The sequence below is a fragment of the Nelusetta ayraudi genome, unplaced genomic scaffold (genome assembly GCF_046127955.1).
Source record: "Nelusetta ayraudi isolate G7.1 ecotype Tasmania unplaced genomic scaffold, CSIRO-AGI_Nayr_v1 ptg000050l, whole genome shotgun sequence".
Lineage (NCBI taxonomy): Eukaryota > Metazoa > Chordata > Actinopteri > Tetraodontiformes > Monacanthidae > Nelusetta > Nelusetta ayraudi.
In genome coordinates, this window is record NW_027466100.1 from 2,520,637 (window position 1) to 2,539,786 (window position 19,150).

Here is a 19,150-nt window from a genome sequence, read left to right on the forward strand (position 1 = left end):
TCCAGCCCCTCTCGAGGAGCTGGGTTCCAGAGCCCATGCTGTGCGTGGAGGTGAGCCCGACTATATCTAGCCGGTACCTCTCAACCTCCTGCACCAGCTCGAGCTCCTTCCCCCCCAGCGAGGTGACATTCCATGTCCCTACAGCCAGAGGCAGCTTCCGAGGCCCGGGCTGTCGAGGCCCTCCGCCTCAACCGCTGCCCGAACCACACTGCACCCGACCCCTACGGCTTCCTCTGCGGGTGGTGAGCCCACAGGAGGTAGGACCCACGTTGCTCGTTCGGGCTGGGCCCAGCCGGGCCCCGTGGGCAAAGGCCCGGCCACCAGGCGCTCGCATGCGAGCCCCAACCCCGGGCCTGGCTCCAGGGTGGGGCCCAGGTTGCGCCATACCGGGCGACGTCACGATCCTTTTTTTGATTTTATCCATGGGGGGTTTGTGAACTGCTCTTAGTCTGTCCCGTCACCCAGTGTGACCGAACCTCATTCGGGCACTCAAACTCCCCCACCACGATAAGGTGGCAGTTCAGGGGGGAGTGTTTTATTTTTGTTTTACTTTTCGATTATTAAAAACATATATGATGCTCTATTGTGCTCTAGCCAGTCTTTTTCCCTCACATCAACTTCACATACTCCTTCACTACTTCTATAAACTGGATAAGTGCATACTTTGTTTCAAAATTGAATCTGCCCTGTCCAACTGTGTGTTTTTTATATGCAGTCTATCAGTAATGAGAAAGGAACCTTGTATTTATTTATTTGCATTTACTTTGACTTTGTGTATTGTGGTTTTTTTTTAAATTTAACATGTTGATGTCATATTTGAGAGCGCACCACTATTCCACAACAGAGAACTCCGCCTCTTCAGCTTCTCTCAATCAGACACGCACGCACGCACACATACAAAGCCTAGATGTGACAGTCTTAAGAGGATTATGGCAAAGGAGAACACGAAGCAATTACTGTTACTTATCATCAAACCTGTAACTGAAACATCCACGTCGCTCATCACACAGCGGGCCCTCACATGCGCAACACACATCACAGTCACAACACTGCACTGAGGGTCACTCAGTAAACCATCCAGGATTTAATCAAGTCGATTGGCAAGAGACAAGCAGAGCGAGTGCCAGGATGCAGGAATATGATGTCATTGTGCTCGGAACTGGACTCAAGGTAAGAAATCTGCGTCAGCTGCTTAGTGCGGAACTGCACAACTGTTCAATTTAGTTTTTTTTAGAGAAATTTGCCCGATCAAGTAAGCGTTTGCCATTGTCAGTCGATTAATATTTATTTCACGTTACTTAAATGAGATTGCGATATTGTGTCTAAGCTCAGCGTTCACGCTGCAGTTTCTGAATTCCTGTCGACTGATTTAAGGGACTCGCATCGTTTTGATGACCTCGCTGTTGACGTGTGGATGTGTTTGACTGTTCACCGCCTCAGGAGTGTATCCTGTCCGGTCTTCTGTCCCAGAGTGGGAAAAAGATTCTTCACATAGACAGACACTCTTACTATGGAGGAGAGAGTGCATCTATTTCTCCACTTGAGCAGGTGCGTGCTTTAATCACAAACTGGACATAAACTCAAACAAAGGGGGGAGGGGGGTGCGGGGGGGGAGGAACTGCTGCTATATTGCTGTTAAGTGGCGTGTGTTCCCATTACAGCTCTACAAGAGGTTTAAGGCTGAGGCTCCTGCTGAGTATATGGGCCGTGGAAAAGAGTGGAACATTGACCTCATCCCCAAATTCTTTCTTGCCAGCGGTGAGAGCAGGAGGATTTTCATCCCATCTTTGTGAAACATTTTGATGCCATGATTGTAGTTCAAATGAGTCATCTTCGTCCGTCTGTCTGTCCGTCTGTCTGTCTGTCTGTCTGTCTGTCTGTCTGTCTCAACATAAACATATGCATCAGGTGAGCTGGTGCAGATCTTGGTCCACACTGAAGTCACACGCTATGTGGACTTCAAGGTGATCGGCGGCAGCTACGTGTACAAAGCAGGAAAGCTGCACAAAGTCCCAGCCACGGACGAAGAGGCCCACGCTTCAGGTGACCTGCAAGCTGCCTCGAAATGCTCCAGCTGGACGTGTTCCACATATGACTGAGCAGAAAACGTTCCTCTTTCAGATTTGCTGGGCATGTTTGACAAGAGACGGTTCAGGAAGCTGCTTCTTTTCATCCAGAACTTTAATGAGAGGAACCCACGGACCTACCAGGACATTGATCCCAACAAAACCACCACACGGGACCTTCTGTCTCGTTTCGACCTTGGACAGGACGTCATGGAGTTCACGGGTCACGCCATAGCCTTGCATAATAATGACAGGTCGGTCAGAGCCACGTACAAACCAGATAGCAATCACAGTAATCATATATTTTTCTTTAAACTTGCCCTGTCATTCCCTCTGTCCTGGTGATCTCGTAGCTATCTGGATCAGCCATGTTTGGAAACCATCAGCCGGATCAAGCTTTACTCAGAGTCTCTCACCCGACACAAAGCCAGTCCATACATCTACCCTGTGTATGGGCTCGGGGAGCTGCCTCAGGGATTCGCCAGGTCAAATAATCACAAATCAGATTTCAGCCGGGCTTCTTTCAGCACAGCATGCCAGCCGTTCTTCTGCCGTTTTGATTTTTAATTCCAGTAACGCAGACCGCGGTGCACAAATTCAGCACTCACTGTTCATCGTGTGTGTGTGTGTGTGTGTGTGTGTGTGTGTGTGTGTGTGTGTGTGTGTGTGTGTGGGTGTGTGTGTTTCAGACTGAGTGCAGAGTATGGCGGCACATTTCTGCTCAACAGAGCCGTGGATGAGATAGTGATGGACAACGGCAAAGTGAAAGCAGTGAAGTCTGATGGAAAGGTAAGGAGAGCCCATTCTGAGAGAAGAGTATGAAAACTGATGCTATGCTGAAGTGTTTAGCAAAAAAAGGTTATTAAAATGTTGGCATTTATACAAAAAGTGACATAGAAAATTCACAAGCAACATAAACAATGATTCAGTACCTGTTAAGAAATGTAGGCACCAATTAGATTTCTTTTAAACTGATTTCATACATGTACATATATATGTGTATACATATATATATGTATATATATATATATATATATATATATATATATATATATATATATATATATATATATATATACATATATATATGTATATATGTATATATATATATATATATACATATATATGTATATATATATGTATATATATATATATATATGTATATATATATATATATGCCTGGTGAAAAGTTTTACGCTTTTACTTCTCAGACTAGTGAGAAAGGCCAGTTGCAACTTCGCTCCTCCTTCCTGAATACAAACTCTGCATGCATTCTTCTTCTGTGGAAGACAGAAAAGCACTTATGAGAAACACTAGAGCTTTGTGTGGCACAAACGCAACCAAGAGAAGTATCGTTGTGTATTTTTTTTTTTTTTTGAAAGGGCACATCTCCAGCGTTCTGAAAAATGGAGAGAGCAAGAGTGACTCATGGCTGGATTTTATCATTGTTATTATTTTTAAATTCTTGGAAATTCATAAAACACAGCCCACAGCTTTGGTTTTTGAAATCTCTTTCCTGATTTTACAGTGCGCATACACATTTAAAAAAAAAAAAAGTATGAGATCGCAAGTGGCAGTTTGCATAGTTGATAGTCCTGCCTTTTCTTCCTGAACAGCTGTTCTACTGCAAACAGCTCATCTGTGACCCAACATATGCTCCGAAGTGTGTGAGGAAAATGGGGCGTGTCATCAGAGTCATCTGTTTGCTAAATCATCCAGTCAAAAACAGCCATGAGGCCAACTCCTGTCAAATCATCATCCCCCAGGCACAGCTCAACAGGAAATCAGGTATTTTTCTGTTTCCGTTCCATGATCTCAACAATATTACTCTGATCCAGGTAATATTGTAATCATTCGATATTATTATCTTTATTAGTTTATCACACTTTCTCTGGATTGTTCCATGCAGATATTTACATATCTGTGGTGTCCTACTCTCACAATGTGGCTGCCGACGGTGTGTACATCGCCACTGTGAGCACGATGGCAGAAACCACCAACCCGGAGAGGGAAATCCAACCAGGCCTGGATCTTCTGGAGCCCATCATGCAGAAGTTGGTGACGTTCATCCAGTCTCTCATCTCACTGCTGTAAAAATGCGAAAACTCAACACTGACAAATGTTTCCCGTCACCACTCAGATTTGTATCTGTCCGTCACCTGCTTGTTCCAAACGATGATGGAAAAAAGAATCAGGTAAAAAATAAATAAATAAATAAATAAATAAATAAAAGAAAACATTTTTCTCTGAAAAGTTAGGTGGATAAAAACCAGAAGCGGAGATGTAATGATTGTCCATTCTTTGTGTTTGCTAGATATTTGTGTCACGCTCGTACGATGCAACAAATCACTTTGAGTCTGAGTGTGAGGACATCAAGGACATGTACAGCCGCATCACCGGGGCAGAACTCTGTATCAGAGGATCGAAGAGACACCAGTCGCACACGTCTGACGATGACTGAGCTGCTTCAAACATCAAGATCAAACCATCCAGCAGCTGGAAATAGGATTGCACTGGGGTTGTTTTTTCTAGCACTTAGACAGAATGTTGAGTGTCTTTTATTCCTCATAAAGTCTCTCTTGGGTGTGAAATAGTAAAATAAGGGGTGTAAAGGGGTAGGCCTAATAATACATTTTGTTGATCTTGTTGATACAAATGAATTAAAAATGGCTTGTGTGTTTGTATTTGTGTAAGGCTGATATACAGTAAAAGTGTAGTGTGTGTGCGGAGAGGGATTGAAACATTGAGACCAGGGTTGACCATGTGGCACAGAGGATGATAATTAGATATGAATCACGGTGATGCTCAGAGGATTTATGGAGTCTCTTATTTGTGGAGCTTATGTTCAGTGGGGACAAAGCCACTCAGTAATGTCAGGCAGCTCGCTGGTGGCAGAGCTGCAGGAGGCAGAGGACAGACAGACAGACAGACAGACAGACAGACGTGCGGAGCAAAGAGGCTTAACCCAGTGAAGGGCAGCCAGCACCTCACGTGGAGAGCTGGCACATAATCGTTGCTTAAAAGAAAAAACAAAAATGCAGCATTCCTCTTTTCCAGGAAAATAAATACTTGCTTTATTAAATGTATACGTTAAATACATTAAACCCACTTTTGGACAGATACCAATTTTCCCCTCCAAAAAAATACTTGGTGTGTCAGTAATAAGAAGAGAAGAGAATTGACATTTTCCTTTTTTAGTAGTGCTGTGTTGCTCAGTGTCTAGTTGGTAATGTGTTAAAAAACAGGAACTCGTGGTCTAGCCCGTGGTCTAGTGGTCTAGTTGCTGGCCAGAGCGAAGCAGAAAAAGCTTTAGTTTGTTTTTACTCCCAACTGTTTACGATTCTATGGCTTCCTCTGAAACACTTGTACGTACATTTTTAAAAACCTGCTTTTATTTTTGATGTTTTGTAACTGTTTGAAATGTTCTTTTTTTTTTGTTCATTTATTTTCAAAGACTAAATTGGAACAGGTTCACTGTTCAGAAACGAGCCTTTCAGGTGACTGCGTGTATTCCAAAGCATTAACACATCTCTTAACAAGGACAGACGTACACTTTACAACAGTGGACAGAACAACAGAACAGACATGGTTGCCCGGACAAAGAATCCAACTCCACTCTCAAATGAATTCATCACGTTCACCTATGACAGTTGGGATCAAGTCACAGCGGCTGCTTCTTCAGAGTCAGAAGTTTCCGAGTTTGTGCCTGTGGGCTCTGACTTTGTCATGACCATGTCACAGGTGAAACACTCATACGTTTGTCAGATCCAGTGCGGTGCTGATTGGCGTGGGGATGAGACCCGCAGCAGCCACCCTGCGCTCGGCCGTCAGGAAGTTAAAGGTCGCGCATGCATTGGGCTGCAAAACAAGTAAAAGAAGCACAAATTGGGGAAGCTCAGCTCATTTGCAAATAACTTTCAGTCAGGCAGAACCTCTTTTTCAGTCATGCGGAAGAAACGTTGGTGCCTTACCGTGTCTTGCACCTCCACAGCGATGCCTTTCTTCTTGAGTAGAGCGAGCACTGACGGGTCGATCCGCTCAAGGCGTGCACCTGTGCCCAGCACAAGGATCTCTGCAAGAAAATCAAGGCTCCAAGTCAAATGTGCCTCATCTTTGAAGCTCATGCACAACAGACAGTGCTTCAAACAGTCCTCATCAAAAAGTCAAATGAAAGTGAGGATTTTATTTGAAACTGTTTCAATGTTTATTCCATCACTCGTTTTATGTTTTGTCTTGGGTGTTTGTTTTTTTTTTGTTTTTTTACCTATTCTTGGTTCAACCATATGGAAAAGTGAGACGCTCTCCTCTGTGATGTCTCTATGGCTGCCGACCTGCAGACGTGGAAAAACACAGGCGCAAACCAATTAAGAAAAATCTGATGCTTTAATTTGACCCAGCCAATACAAAAGAAGAGAAGGCAGTTTGAAAGCTGCTCTCACGTTCCACTGAAGGATGGCAGGAGGCAGCACAGCGCATGGCCCGAGCACCATGTTGCCATCGATGCTAAAACCGTGCGAACTGTAGCTGTTGATCATGGCCCCGCTGCCAGGCTCCTTCTGCATGACGGACACGGTGGTCCGCTGGTACATTTCATCATCGCTGGGGCCTAATCTGTGTCCGCGACACAAGAATGGACTGGGGAAAGACAACAAAATCAGGACAAATGCTTTGTAACCCACACAGCAGTCACCCAGTATGACTCACACTTGATTATTCTGCGTATGAATGTTGCAGAGAGCGGTGCTGCCGTGCTGTGGGCTGCCATGTGGCCCTATGAGAGTGCCAAAACCCTAATGGCAACCTGCTACCGGGAATAACAGCCAACAGCCGCAGGGCTGCGTGCACAAAGCAGGAACTAACATTTCTGCTTGCCCAGTTAACACTGTGGTCTGCGCGACAGGCCGACAAGAAATCATCTGCACATTTAGGGCACTTAGTGCATTCGTTCACACGCATTCTTCGCCAATGTTTATTTATACATTTGTTCGTGGTATGTTTGTGATATCTGCACATATACAACTGTTTCATCCGGAGGAAGGGTAAATAACGGCTGAGTAGTTTCGAGGTGAGCACCGCCCACTAGACAGCGTGAGTCCACCAGATGGAGCCAGAGTTGCCTGATTGCGTTCGATTTTAAAAAGCTTTTTTCTTAAAAGTTACAATGAACGATTGAAAGGACATTCGGGGGGAATAAAAACTGCACCAAAAATACAAGACTTCGGGACGACAGAAAGCATAGGAAAAACTAGTCTGTGGTTTTATTCTATTTTATCTCATTTCATTTTATTTTTTCATTTTTGTCCCAGACATTTTATGGGCAAAAGTCCTATATTTAACAATTAATCAAAACGTAACTGATTAGTGGTTTATAGAACAGAAAACGCTACTTATAATCGTTACCAATGCAACTGTAATCATTTGTCCTCGACAGTGATGGAGAACAAACTTGGAGATTAGAGTCTGTGTTATCCTCGGTGACCCCGCACTGTTTATTGTAAGGAGGAACAAAAATAAATTATTACGGATAATGATATATGTTTTTCTACGCAACCTTACGAGTATAATTTGCACCGGAACCTCGAATTGAATGTGTCGAAATCCATTTAACACTGCCCAGAGATTTCGTAAATGCAATGAACAATTTCAATGACGTCTCTCCCAGGATCAGCGTCAGGGAAGAGGGGTGAAATGTCTGAGCATGAAACAATCGCGCTGAATGTATGTATTTACACCATGCGATTTAGGATTAGTATATGTGAACCAGCCGACCTTGTGAGAGAAGGCGTTGCCCTGGAAGAGAAGAGGAAGCCGTGTGTTGATCTCTGAAGGAGGAATCTGGCACAAGCGGCACTGGCCATGTTGACAGCGCGCAGCAACCGGCGGCGAGTGAGGGGGAAGCGTTTCTGTGTGACACATGGTGCTAACTTCCGGTGTTGTGTAACGCAAAATCGAACGCCCATGCCACCTTTACCCGTTGACTGCAGACTTTGTAACAGGGTATATGTTTGATAAATGGCCATACCTTGCGATGTGAATTCGTGTTGTTACATTTATATTTATGTAAATTCATATGAGCCTCAAACCGGCCTATACAACAGGTCATAAATAATCTGTTTACGATCTAGCTATGGTGTGCGTTTCACTCACTTTACCCATGGACCGTCTGTGTAACACCTCTCACATTGCTACCCAATTCAAATATATACCGACACTGATGTTGTCACAAGGGATGGTCGCTGCGTGCAAAAGCAAAATTGTACATTTTATGTCAATTGGCCCTCATGGAGTGCTCGGTGTTCGATTAAAATGTCTTGGGGGCGTGTTCGAGTCTTGACAGCGCCTCCTGTGGCGCTTACTGGAAGAAGTCATGGGTCAGATGATTCGAGCTGCATTGTAAATAGACAGCGCAGATCTCCGTGGCCATGCCTCCACGGGCTCTTTAAATCACCTCCAGCTGGACAGATTATTTCCACCCGAATTACTCCATATCGCGTGGTACCGCGTCTATCGCCATTTTCCTTAACGCTTTTTTATTTTTATTTTTATTTTTTTTGCTTGTTTGTTTTGGAGTGTCGATAAAGCATGTACCGGTCACTGTACGCTTTCCGATCCGCGGAGCCCAACTCGCTGCACTTCGCGGCTGGAGAAAGCTTCTTAATCCTGGAGAGGAGCAACAAACACTGGTGGCTGGGCTCCCGCTGCACGTCGGGCGAGACCGGCTACATCCCGGCGTCGTACATTGAAAAGATCCAGGTAAACAACACTTAGTTCTGGCGGGGGGGAGGCGGTCGAAGGGAAGGGAAGGGAAGGGTGGCTCTCGGCGGGATCCAAAGCGGAGCCGCGGCGGCGTCACACGGCGGTTGACTTGATGCGATCGAGGGAGACAGATGCGGTGAAAGTGTAGCCCGTGTACGCCAGCGCAGGTCACGGTTAAATCTCACCCCCCGCTGTCACACAAGACAGGAATGCACAGTCACCGGGGAACTAGCGGGGACCTAGCGGGGAATTGTCGGGGAGGGGGAGGCTGCGTGACGTGTGGCCTTCTGCACTGCACTGCAGCCGCTCACTGCGACAGCGAGGAGCTTCACTTTTCAGGGATGATACGGAATAAGATATGAGACAGGAAGCAAAAGCCACAGACAAAGGGCACAAAAGCTTAATCCGTCTATTTTGGTGCACTTCCTCTTCTTGTTATCGAGATTGATCCTGTGCTTGAGGCTTCTTTCAGCCCCTGTGACAGCAGCTTTTGATCCGGCCCCCCAGTCACACCCTCATCTCCTGCACTGTTTCCCTGGGATCCAGACTGGAGAGGAACTAGTTCCAGCTTGCGCCTGTTGAAAGCGCAGGCTCCAGTAGGAATGCCCTCCCGTATCCTGGTTACTGAGCCCCAATGCGAGCGTGTGTCACTGGTTAACGTGGCTGTCGGCTCTTGTTTGTTAGATAACTGCCCCAGTTTGTTTCTGCCCGAAGTCAACGCAGGCCCGGAGCCTCGGTCCTTTTCTCGGCTTTTGTTCAAATTTTAATCATCATGTTAATGAAAATTTCATGGAGTCGTGGCGTCCTCTCCCTGCCCCCTAACCAACTGTTTCTTTGGCAGGCCCCAGAGCAGGACGAGGTGCTGCAGTCCATCGACAGAGCGATCGAGGGAATACACAATGTGGCCTTGAAAAACGGCGGCAAGTACAATCTGGAACAGAGAGACGTCCTGCAGTGAGTTCACACGCTGGCATTCAAGTTTCCGTCTATTGAGGCCGTGCGCAAAGATGCAAATTCTGTCCTCCGTTGCAGAAAGTTGATTCATCACAGAAAGGAGACCCTGGCACGAAGGAGCTCCTCGACGTCTGGCTCCAAACAAGGCCTGCCGTCCTCCAACAGTGAGATCTCTCTGAGCCAGACGCCGCCTCCGGCCAACGGCCTGAGCAGAGAGTACGGCCGGCAAGGGAACATGCCGCTGTCGGGAAGCATGGACAACATGCAGGGGGACCAGGGCTTCTACCAGGTACCGCCTGGATGCGTGGAGGTCACGCTCACTTTTGTCAATCGTTGGTTTGTAATAATTATGAGATTCATTGGAGCCACGTTTATTATTTATCATTGCAGGTTTTTTCAGGCACTTTTTCTCTACCTCTAATTTATTGTTTGTTGAACCTGACTTGTGATTTGTTCTTTTTAGATATTATTACCATTATTATTATTATTATTATTATTATTATTATTATTATTATTATTATTATTATTATTATTATTATTGCATCCATCAATTTTTTTTATCATCTTTCTGTCATCTTCCCTGACCAGCCATTACTTCAGAAGTAGTAGTAATAGTAGTAGTAATAGTAGTACTAGTAGTAGTAGTAATAGTATTTTCTTTTTAGTTTTTGAAGCCAGAGTCATCAGTGAATGGGCATTAAGCCAAATAAGGAGATGTGAAATTGCAGAAGTGCAATTATACCCTAAATATAACATGTTTCTGGTATTTGTGCCGGTGCAAATCAGCTTTGTGCACACACTTTCACAACCCCGTGTCATGTCCTTCTCCTCCTTCAGGTGCCTCTCCAGACTCGACGCACAGCCCCCGTGGCCCCCCCTCCCCCGGAGAAGCAGCGGAACAGCCAGCGTCCAGGTGCGACATCACTTCCTGTGGCCGCGGTGTCCCGTGTCGACGCTGCGTGTCGACGGCGAACGCCGCGGCTCCTCGCTTCACAAACACTCTATTCTTAGACCGCCGGCTCCTTCTCACCCTGTCCCCACTGTAACCGGATCACCCCCCCCCCCCCTCTCCTCCCCTCCTGCAGAGCCGGAGGTCCCGTCCAGAGTGTCCTCCCTGGCTCCCTCGCCCGCCCCCTCCCTCTCCATCAGCACCGCCTCCTTGGAGTCGGGCTCCTCCCACTCCGCCGTCTCCTCCGACGTCAGCCTGCCCAGCGTGTCCAGCACGCCGCCGCCCCCCGTGCCGTCCCGCGCCAAGCCCTCGGCCGCCGCACCCCCGGACGGCGGGGAGGCGCCGCCAGCGCCACCGCCCTCCTCGGCCGCCCCCCCCCTGCAGGCCGCCGGCAAGAAGAGCCCGGCGCCGCAGCCCCCTCAGCCGACCCCCCCGCCGCAGCAGCAGCAGCAGCAGCAGCAGCAGCAGCAGCAGCAGGAGGGGGGCGCGGCAGACCAGCCGGACGCCGAGTGGCCCGTGGCCCCGCCGTCGGTTGCCGAGAGCCCCCCCGCCACCCCCCCGCGCAGCCCCACTCCCGCCGAGCCGCTCTCGCCGACCATCGGCGCCGAGCTGATCGAGCTGGTGCGGAAGAACACGGCGCTGAGTTACGAGCTGTCGCGGGTGGCCGTGGGCGTGGTGGTGGGACACCTGCAGACGGCGCTGCCCCAGGCCTCCTCTGCCCTGGAGCAGGTTCTCATCTCTCTGGTGGAGAGCAAGGTCAGGGTCGGGTTAAATGTGCACGTGTATTTGTCACGAGTGTCGTTAGAGTTTGCTCCTGTGGGTTCTCTGTTTGCATCTTTATTTTTGAGAGGCGGAGTTCGAGTCAGAGTTGCCGTTTAAGAATGCAGCTGACGAGAACTCGAGCTACTACAGCGAGAGACGCTGCAGCCCGAAAACTGCGTCAATATAGGTCTTGTTCCATTTGCTGATTTTGTCCTATCTTTGTCTCTCGCTTTCTGTGGGTGTGAGCGACATGGTGCGAGTCATGACCACAAGCGACAGTTGCTGTATATTTAGGGCAGCATTTTTTTTTTCTTAGTAAACCACAGACTCATTTTTCTCTTTACAGGCTCGATTGCCATTTAATAGAAACACAGGCTTTTTAAAAAAAAAAAAAAAAAAACTCTTGTGCTTCTCTCCGATTCCACCAATACGTTAATTTTAGATGCATTTATGTCACTTTAGGACATGTGACACCATTGCATTGAAACTGAATTTTAAAAATTGGTGAAGAATTTGAGGGGAAATGCTGGATAAACTGCAAACAAAGCGATACACAAGAGAACTGCTTGTACCTCACGTGTGGAAAGTATCCAGAAGGTGAAACCATGATTCAGGCCAGACTGATGGAGAAACTGTGTGAAAGAGTCAAATCCTTTGCTTCTGCCGTTCACCAAAATACTTCAGAGGTTCAGTTAAAAGGCCATAGTAAAAAAAATAATAATAATAATCGTCAACTTACTTAACAAGTGAACAGGTACATTGATCAAGTTTTCATGAACACAAACATGAAACAAAAGACAAACAACTGGTTCAAAGTGACGCTCTTCGTATACACTGTTATTAATTGGAATCAGGTGGAAATTATATTTTTTTTAGATATGGGTGAAAGATGAACAAATTTATATTTGTTATTTCTTTTTGTCACTGCAATAATAAGAGAACACAAAGCGATGCTTAGGATTCATGCTTCAGTTCAAGTTTAACTTTCCGTGTGTGAGAGTAATGAATTCCACCGCAGTACTGGTTTTTCAGGTTCCTGCGTGAGTCACATGAATTTATGTCTCTGCAGGACCAGAGCACAGCGCTGCCGCAGGGTCAGGTGTGTCACGATGAGCAGCGGCTGGAGGTGATCTTCAGCGACCTCGCCCGCCACCGCGACGACTCCCAGCAGCGCAGCTGGGCCCTCCACGAAGACCACGCCCTCATCGCCTGCTACCTGGAGGAGCTGCTGAAGATCCTGGTACGACGCAGGAAGCTCCCTTCACCAGGCAGCGGGACGTTGCAGCCGTGAATGGACGTACCTTACGAAGAAACTAAGATGCAGTGTGCTTAGAAATAAAAACACCAAATGTCAAAAAAAAAAGTAGGACAGTAACCAAAAAACAGCATTAGAAACGGAGTTTAAATTTAAATAGTAACACACTGCTACTGTGGCTTTTCGCCGATTCATCTTTGCATTCCCCCCCCCCGAATCCCACGACAGTAACCCAGATGTCACTCTGTGAGCACCAGACACTTTTGATAGGATCAGGCCGGCTCAGACTATCTCACAGATCTGACTGTGTGGTAAACTCTGATTAAGGGACTTCTATGGGCTGCCAAATATTCTTTGTTGGCAGTTCGTCCCAACCAAAACTCAGATCAGGGTCAGGATGTCCACATGAGCTAATGGGCCCTATAATCCTCTGTGTGTGTGTGTGTGTGTGTGTGTGTATGTGTGTGTGTATGTGTGTGTGTGTGTGTGTGTGTGTGTGTGTCTGACCTTGGATTCCCACAAGATTACATCTTTACCATAATTCCCTTTACGATGCTGCTGTGTCTGAATGTCCTCTTGTTCCCTCCGCAGACGGACGCAGATCCGGAGGTGTGCAAGAGGATGTGCAAGGCCGACGACTATGAAAACGTGCACTCGCTGGTTTCGTATTATCAAATGGTACGGCAGGAAAAGGCACAGAGATTTTCGAACGCAATCGTTGCAAATGCCCGCGGGGAGATTTAGCATCTGAAATCTTCTTTGCCCTCTGATGAGTTACACTTGTGCCGTAGAGCATGTGAGCGGTTTTGTGTTGCATAATCAGGAGCGTAGCCGCTGGTCAGCCACAGCGGGGCTCCGCACTAACATTTTCACGAGGAGCACGGAGGCCCCGCACTTAAAATCTTCGGGGCGCAAGTAGAAAATCTTGAGTTTTACGTAAATGGACTCGCTCTCATTTTCTCTCTATTACCGACAAGAACTTTGTCAAGAATTGCAGAGCTACACGCACGTGCGAGATTAGATGTAAAAATTTACTCACACCGTCTGAAAGGTCGAAGTGTGACCTTGCGCAGGTTTGTCACCGTTGCTGCACCGACGTACGTGCCGGTCTCATTGTGCGCTTTGCTTTCTCTCGCTGTCTCTCGCGGTCCAGGAGCACCGCGTGTCTCTGCGGCTGCTGCTGCTCAAAGTCTTCGGGGCGATGTGCAGCCTGAGCTCTGCTCTCATTTCCACCCTCCTCAACTCCATCCTGCCCATGGAGCTGGCCAGGGACCTCCAGGCGGACACACAAGGTGGAGATTCGCAGATTTTACACTCGTTTTGCAGCGAGAAAAAAATCCAAAAATCCCTCCAACGGTGCTTTAGCTGTGTTTTCACATGTCTGTTGTTTGCGTCATCAGAACACCAGAAGATGTGTTACTCGGCGTTAGTGCTCACTATGATCTTCTCGATGGGCGAGCAGGTGCCATATCATCACTATGGTATGGTATTATCTTAATCTCTCAACAATGATGGATCAGTGACTGGCTCCTCTTAATCAGCGCAAGATTGCCTCCGTCTTCATCTCCCTGACAGATTGTTAAAGGTTTTGCTGGGCCAAGGCAACGGTTAACGCGTGTATTTCCGTCCTCTGCGATCAGGATCGTAATCCCTGTCCTACTTGCTCTCAGAACACTTGAATGCAGAGTTTGTGGAGTTCCTCCTGGGCGTGGTGGAGGACGGCCTGCCCTCCGATCCCACCGAGCAGCTGCCGGACATCTTCCTGAACCTCCTGCTGTCCTTCAACCTGCACCACACTGGTAAATGGAGCCGTGCATTGAGACAGCAGGCGTCGCGCGTAGGGCAAAGCGGGATAGACGCAGACCGAAAGGTGCCAATTTGTGCCAAAGCTTCCCGCACAATAATATGTGTGCTCGTGAAGTTCCCCAGAGATGAAAAAAGTTCGTCACAAACTGAGCGTGACCAGGCCGGTCCACGTTTACCAGAACAAATCCGCCAAGGTTTTAATTCCGTCCTCTGACACCCCCTGGTGGCCACATTGTTTTCCTCCCCTGCCGACCCTGGAAGACGCTACAAATGATCAGTTTTAGATAGAGGCTAAAACCAAACATTTTTGCTGCCGGCTGTAAACAGAAGGCTAAATATGGTGTTTTCCCCACTGTTGACCGGGATGAAAAATAACCACAATTTCCACACATGGGAACTATTTGACAATAATGCACAATTTGACAATTGGACAGGAGATTGTCCAATTTAAGCCTAATTTAGCTACTAATGATGCTGTCCTAATGGCTCCTCTGTCTGTTTCCTCCAGTGCCAAGCAACAACGTGATTATGCAGGAGCTGAAGAAGAAGAACGTTAAAGTCCTATCAGAGAAAGTGCTTCTGCTCCTCAACCGAGGCGGTAAAGTCGCAACCATCCTCCCTCAGTCTGCAGCTTGCTTCGACTGTGATTTGAGTGCGATGTTACAAAAGCCATGCGCCTCCCTCCCCAGACGACCCCGTGTGCATGTTCAAGCACACCCCACCTGCGCCGCACTCGGTGCTCAAGTTCCTGCAAGATGTTTTTGCCAACCGGGAGACAGCGGACATCTTCTACAGCTCCGATATGATGGTGATGATCGACATCGCCGTTCGACAAATATCTGATCTCTCGCCTGGCGACAAGGTGAGAAACGCACACACACACACACACACACACACACACACACACACACACAGGAGATCTGCTGATTGTTGCAAGCCTTTCAAAGACGGATGTTTCATATTTTGTAAAAGAACTCTACTGCAGGATTAGGTAAGGCAGTGTGTCCTGCGGCACACTGGCGTACTGTGAGCAGTGTTGTTAGGATTACTCTATAAAAGTAGTCCAACTACTGATTACTGATTACTCCTTTTAAAAAAAAGTAATCTAATTACTAATTTAACTACTTTGTTTCATAAGTAATCAATTAAAGTTAAAGTGAAGATAGAGTAACAGTTGAGAACGTCTTGTTTGCCGCACATAACAGTACAACGAACAACAATATTCTTTGATTTAGACGAGATGAACTCAAAATAATGTTTGCATTTCCAGCTACAAACTGTTAAGCTGTTTTTTTCTTTTGCCGTCGCCATGCATGTTTTGGTGCGTCGTTGCATTGCAACGACATTGCATGCACGGCGGCATCATCAATCTGCGACATCGTTGTTTTCGGTAGTTTTTTTTAAATTTCAGACGTTTTGTGGATAAGAAGACATTTTTAGCTTGCAAAATATTTCAAAAAAAGTAATGAAATCGTTACTTGGTAAAGTAATTATGCTATAATTACCAGTTTCTCCACAGTAATCCCATTACATTACTCCGTTACTAAAAAAAAAAAAAAAAAAAAGTTTGATTACGGTAGTTGATTATTTAACAATAGATTATTTGCCAACACCGATCGTGAGATAATGTCGGGTGTGCTGGGAAAAATGATCCAATTTGATTTAATTGGTCTTTAAAATATAACAACATTCCAGTGTTGAGTGCTTTAAAATTAATGTGAGCCTGTTTTCCTGCCTTAATTCCTCCCATGATATCCGCTCTGTGTGCATCCAAACAGGCCCAGGTTTCACGCTGAGTGAGTGTAAATAAATTAAGAGACTATATTTTCATTATTAGGCTAAAAAGTGTCATTTTTTTTTAATATTTTTGGTCGGTGTTGTGCCATGGAATTTTTTTCAATGTAAAAAAAGATTGAAAAACACTGAGGTAAGGATGCCCATGGCACTCATGGTGCCTGTCGCTGTCTGAAATCAACAAAATCTATTCACCAGCGTCTCTAAAGCGCACTCCGAAAACAATGTTACCCTCACAAACCTGACCACAGTCCCCTTTGCATCTCCCGTTCAAGCTGCGGATGGAGTACCTCTCCCTCATGCACTCCATCATCGGCTCGACAGACTATCTGGAGCACCGGCACCGTCTGTCTGACCTGCAGGGGGCGCTGCAGAGGATTCTCAGGGAGGAGGAAGATCTCGGGGAGGACGAAGGGAGCAGAACAGCAAAGCAGATGGATAAGCTGATCGTGCAGCAGATCTTCAAGGAGTTCCCGCAGATCCAGAACTAGTCAGGAGAACATTCTCACACTGTACTTCTGCTCTACTGCAGGGAGGCACTGTAGCACATCTCCGTTGGTCTGTTGCTTAGTTACTTGGGTGGGTGGCAAGTTAGCCGGTCACTTATTTTTGGCCGCTTTGGAGCAAAGAGAATTTTGCAAAGGGTAATAATGAGAATATCATGTTCTGTGCCAGCCTGCGATGAGAGAAGCTAATCCCTCTCGCCAGCATTTCTTGGACTAAAGTTTTTGGGGGCAAGCACATGACGACTACAGAGTGAAATCAGGCACCTTGTTTTTCTCCCCCTCAAATGGATCTTATCTGAAACGGTGTGAGAGGTTTAGCTTTGTCGCGAAAATGAAGAGGAAAACTTTGTTGTGTGTTGGGTTTAAAAATAGCCAAACACAAAGGCCAAACCTGAGATCCGTCTCACCGTCGTCATCAAGCAATAATCGCCTTAATAGTCATAGAAGAAGTAGCTGTTTAGAGTGAGGAGAAGACAAACAACCAGGAATAAAACTTGACTTCCCTGAACCAACTTTATCCAAAGCATTTTTGGGAATTATCAAAAAGGTTCTTGATGAGTGAGAGCAGATGTGAAATTGTGTTACTGATAAATGTACCATTGTTGGACTGTGAGAAAGCTGGCTGTGCCTCCCTGTGAGTGGGAGCAAACTGTATTACATATTATTTTTCAACATCTCTGAACCTGACCTCTTCTCTTTCACTCATTATTTATAATTAACAATTGTCAAGTTGAACATGTTTGCTTATGATAAGCGCACACGTCGGCCGTGTGCGTCTGCATTACTTAAGATGTAGTGACTTTCTCAGCTGCAAACTGATTCCCTGACGTTTTGTCTGCCGCTGCCCTCCAGACATGTCGTGATCGTCACTCAGTACGTACATATGCAAATCTCCTCCGGCATTAGAAGGAACTGAGTGTTCAGTGTCTTTTGGACTGAAGAGCTTTTGTCCAAATGCTGCTTTCGTATTTAAACAGCAAACAGCGCTGCAACAAGACTTAATCGCAACTTGGAATCTCAGAAATATACCGTGTCTCGTGAAAGCGTGCGGCTTCATGCTGGTAAAACACATCTCATCTCATCTCAGTCAGTCTTGTGCAGGGGGCATGTTTCTGATGTTCCCACTTGAAATAAGGCATTCAAGAGGAAATGTTTGTATTTGAAATCTTCCTGTGGATCCCAGTCCTGAATCCTCTCCCACTTTGTTGTTGTTAACATTCTCCTAACTTCACTTACCTTGTTTTAGTCCCCAACATGATTCCTGTATCGGAAAAACGGATGACAAGGTAGCCCGGATCCAGATATGTTACTTTTTAGTTAGCGCCTGAGCGTTTTATTAATTGATTTTGTCTGTTTACAAGCGCGTGAGCGTGTGTGTGAGAGAGAGAAAGAGAGAGAAAGAATGAAAGAAGGCCTTGTACTTCCATTAACATTGTCTGCAGAACTGTAATGGCTGTGTTATTATAATAAAACTAATAAAGCTATATTTTAACAAACAAGGTTGTATTTTTGTCAGAAGTCCTCCCTTGAGTTTTGAGTCATTAATCAATTTTCCATCACACAAAAATCAGGAGGTGGGAGAGGGTTTCACTTAAAAATTTTACTTAAATTATATGTATTCCGTTTCATACACAGTTTACCCCAATTATAAAAATCATTAAGTTACTGTACATACATACATACCAATTCAAGTATGGTGTAATAGGTGGGTTTTTTCCCTCATGTTAAAAGGCAGAGCAGCATGTAAAGAGACACCCAGATTAACATTTTAGCCCCCACAATTAACTTATCTGCTTTGTCACCATTACCACAAAGCACATCAAATGTAGTTATGTGAATAGGGATATCTATGCAGACTATAGTTTGTATTGTTTTGAAACGTGGTGGTGGTGGTGGTGGTGGTCTTTGTCTATTATTTTAAGGTGAATTAAAGGACGTCTGTGTCTAAGGAAGTAAGCATATGCAAAGAGGAATAGGGCCCTCTGAGCCAGACATAAAACAGCAGTTAGGAGACAGGACAGGTGCATCATCAAGGGAAACAGTCCAGCTGAAAATAGAAGTTCTGGTGCAGTGGAAGAGCAGCCTAAAAGTGGTTAGCAGCAGTGTCTCTCCTCTGACAATCACTGCTGCTGTGAGGGTGGTAATCTCAATGACTCTGTATGTACACTGTAGTGAATTAGAAAAGTGCGGTTGACAATTCGGGAGAACCTTGGGTCACAATAGTATCATGCAAAATAACTGCTAGGGATATTGGGTCACATGGGCTCGAATAAGGATCAATTCACTCATGCCATGAGTATTT

The 19,150-nt window shown here is 46.0% G+C and overlaps 3 protein-coding genes across 3 annotated transcripts; 2 read left to right on the plus strand and 1 right to left on the minus strand.

Moving 5' to 3' along the window:
* The first annotated feature begins 1,670 nt into the window (after nucleotides 1-1,670).
* On the plus strand, nucleotides 1,671-4,735 carry LOC142895708 (rab GDP dissociation inhibitor alpha). Its single transcript, XM_076036937.1, has 9 exons — nucleotides 1,671-1,758; nucleotides 1,909-2,043; nucleotides 2,122-2,320; nucleotides 2,420-2,551; nucleotides 2,756-2,855; nucleotides 3,683-3,854; nucleotides 3,976-4,120; nucleotides 4,207-4,261; nucleotides 4,381-4,735. Exons 1-9 carry the CDS (start codon nucleotides 1,701-1,703, stop codon nucleotides 4,525-4,527), a joined length of 1,143 nt encoding a protein of 380 aa, XP_075893052.1. The 5' UTR covers nucleotides 1,671-1,700; the 3' UTR covers nucleotides 4,528-4,735.
* Nucleotides 4,736-5,100: 365 nt separating this feature from the next.
* Nucleotides 5,101-7,995, minus strand: ndufaf3 (NADH:ubiquinone oxidoreductase complex assembly factor). Its single transcript, XM_076036938.1, has 5 exons — nucleotides 7,836-7,995; nucleotides 6,506-6,701; nucleotides 6,331-6,397; nucleotides 6,038-6,138; nucleotides 5,101-5,924 (listed from the first exon to the last, which is right to left on the minus strand). The coding sequence occupies exons 1-5, from the start codon at nucleotides 7,922-7,924 to the stop codon at nucleotides 5,817-5,819; spliced, it is 561 nt and encodes a 186-aa protein (XP_075893053.1). The 5' UTR covers nucleotides 7,925-7,995; the 3' UTR covers nucleotides 5,101-5,816.
* A 104-nt stretch (nucleotides 7,996-8,099) lies between these two features.
* nckipsd (NCK interacting protein with SH3 domain) lies at nucleotides 8,100-18,347 on the plus strand. The gene is made up of 13 exons (XM_076036935.1): nucleotides 8,100-8,819; nucleotides 9,664-9,776; nucleotides 9,855-10,065; nucleotides 10,614-10,689; nucleotides 10,862-11,481; nucleotides 12,557-12,727; nucleotides 13,334-13,420; nucleotides 13,896-14,034; nucleotides 14,143-14,223; nucleotides 14,413-14,541; nucleotides 15,057-15,146; nucleotides 15,238-15,410; nucleotides 16,618-18,347. Exons 1-13 carry the CDS (start codon nucleotides 8,649-8,651, stop codon nucleotides 16,831-16,833), a joined length of 2,277 nt encoding a protein of 758 aa, XP_075893050.1. The 5' UTR covers nucleotides 8,100-8,648; the 3' UTR covers nucleotides 16,834-18,347.
* The last annotated feature ends 803 nt before the right edge of the window (nucleotides 18,348-19,150 follow it).

Excerpts from the sequence above, each read along its gene's own strand:
- LOC142895708 (XM_076036937.1), top strand. The coding sequence starts at position 1,701 with ATGGGCCGTGGAAAAGAGTGGAACATTGACCTCATCCCCAAATTCTTT. Across the intron at positions 2,321-2,419 it reads GCCTTGCATAATAATGACAG|CTATCTGGATCAGCCATGTT; the intron begins GTCGGTCAGAGC and ends GTGATCTCGTAG. Across the intron at positions 2,552-2,755 it reads CTGCCTCAGGGATTCGCCAG|ACTGAGTGCAGAGTATGGCG; the intron begins GTCAAATAATCA and ends TGTGTGTTTCAG.
- ndufaf3 (XM_076036938.1), bottom strand. The coding sequence starts at position 7,924 with ATGGCCAGTGCCGCTTGTGCCAGATTCCTCCTTCAGAGATCAACACAC. Across the intron at positions 6,702-7,835 it reads GCAACGCCTTCTCTCACAAG|TCCATTCTTGTGTCGCGGAC; the intron begins GTCGGCTGGTTC and ends GTCTTTCCCCAG. Across the intron at positions 6,398-6,505 it reads CTGCCATCCTTCAGTGGAAC|GTCGGCAGCCATAGAGACAT; the intron begins GTGAGAGCAGCT and ends CCACGTCTGCAG.
- nckipsd (XM_076036935.1), top strand. The coding sequence starts at position 8,649 with ATGTACCGGTCACTGTACGCTTTCCGATCCGCGGAGCCCAACTCGCTG. Across the intron at positions 9,777-9,854 it reads GAACAGAGAGACGTCCTGCA|AAAGTTGATTCATCACAGAA; the intron begins GTGAGTTCACAC and ends CCTCCGTTGCAG. Across the intron at positions 10,066-10,613 it reads GGGACCAGGGCTTCTACCAG|GTGCCTCTCCAGACTCGACG; the intron begins GTACCGCCTGGA and ends CTCCTCCTTCAG.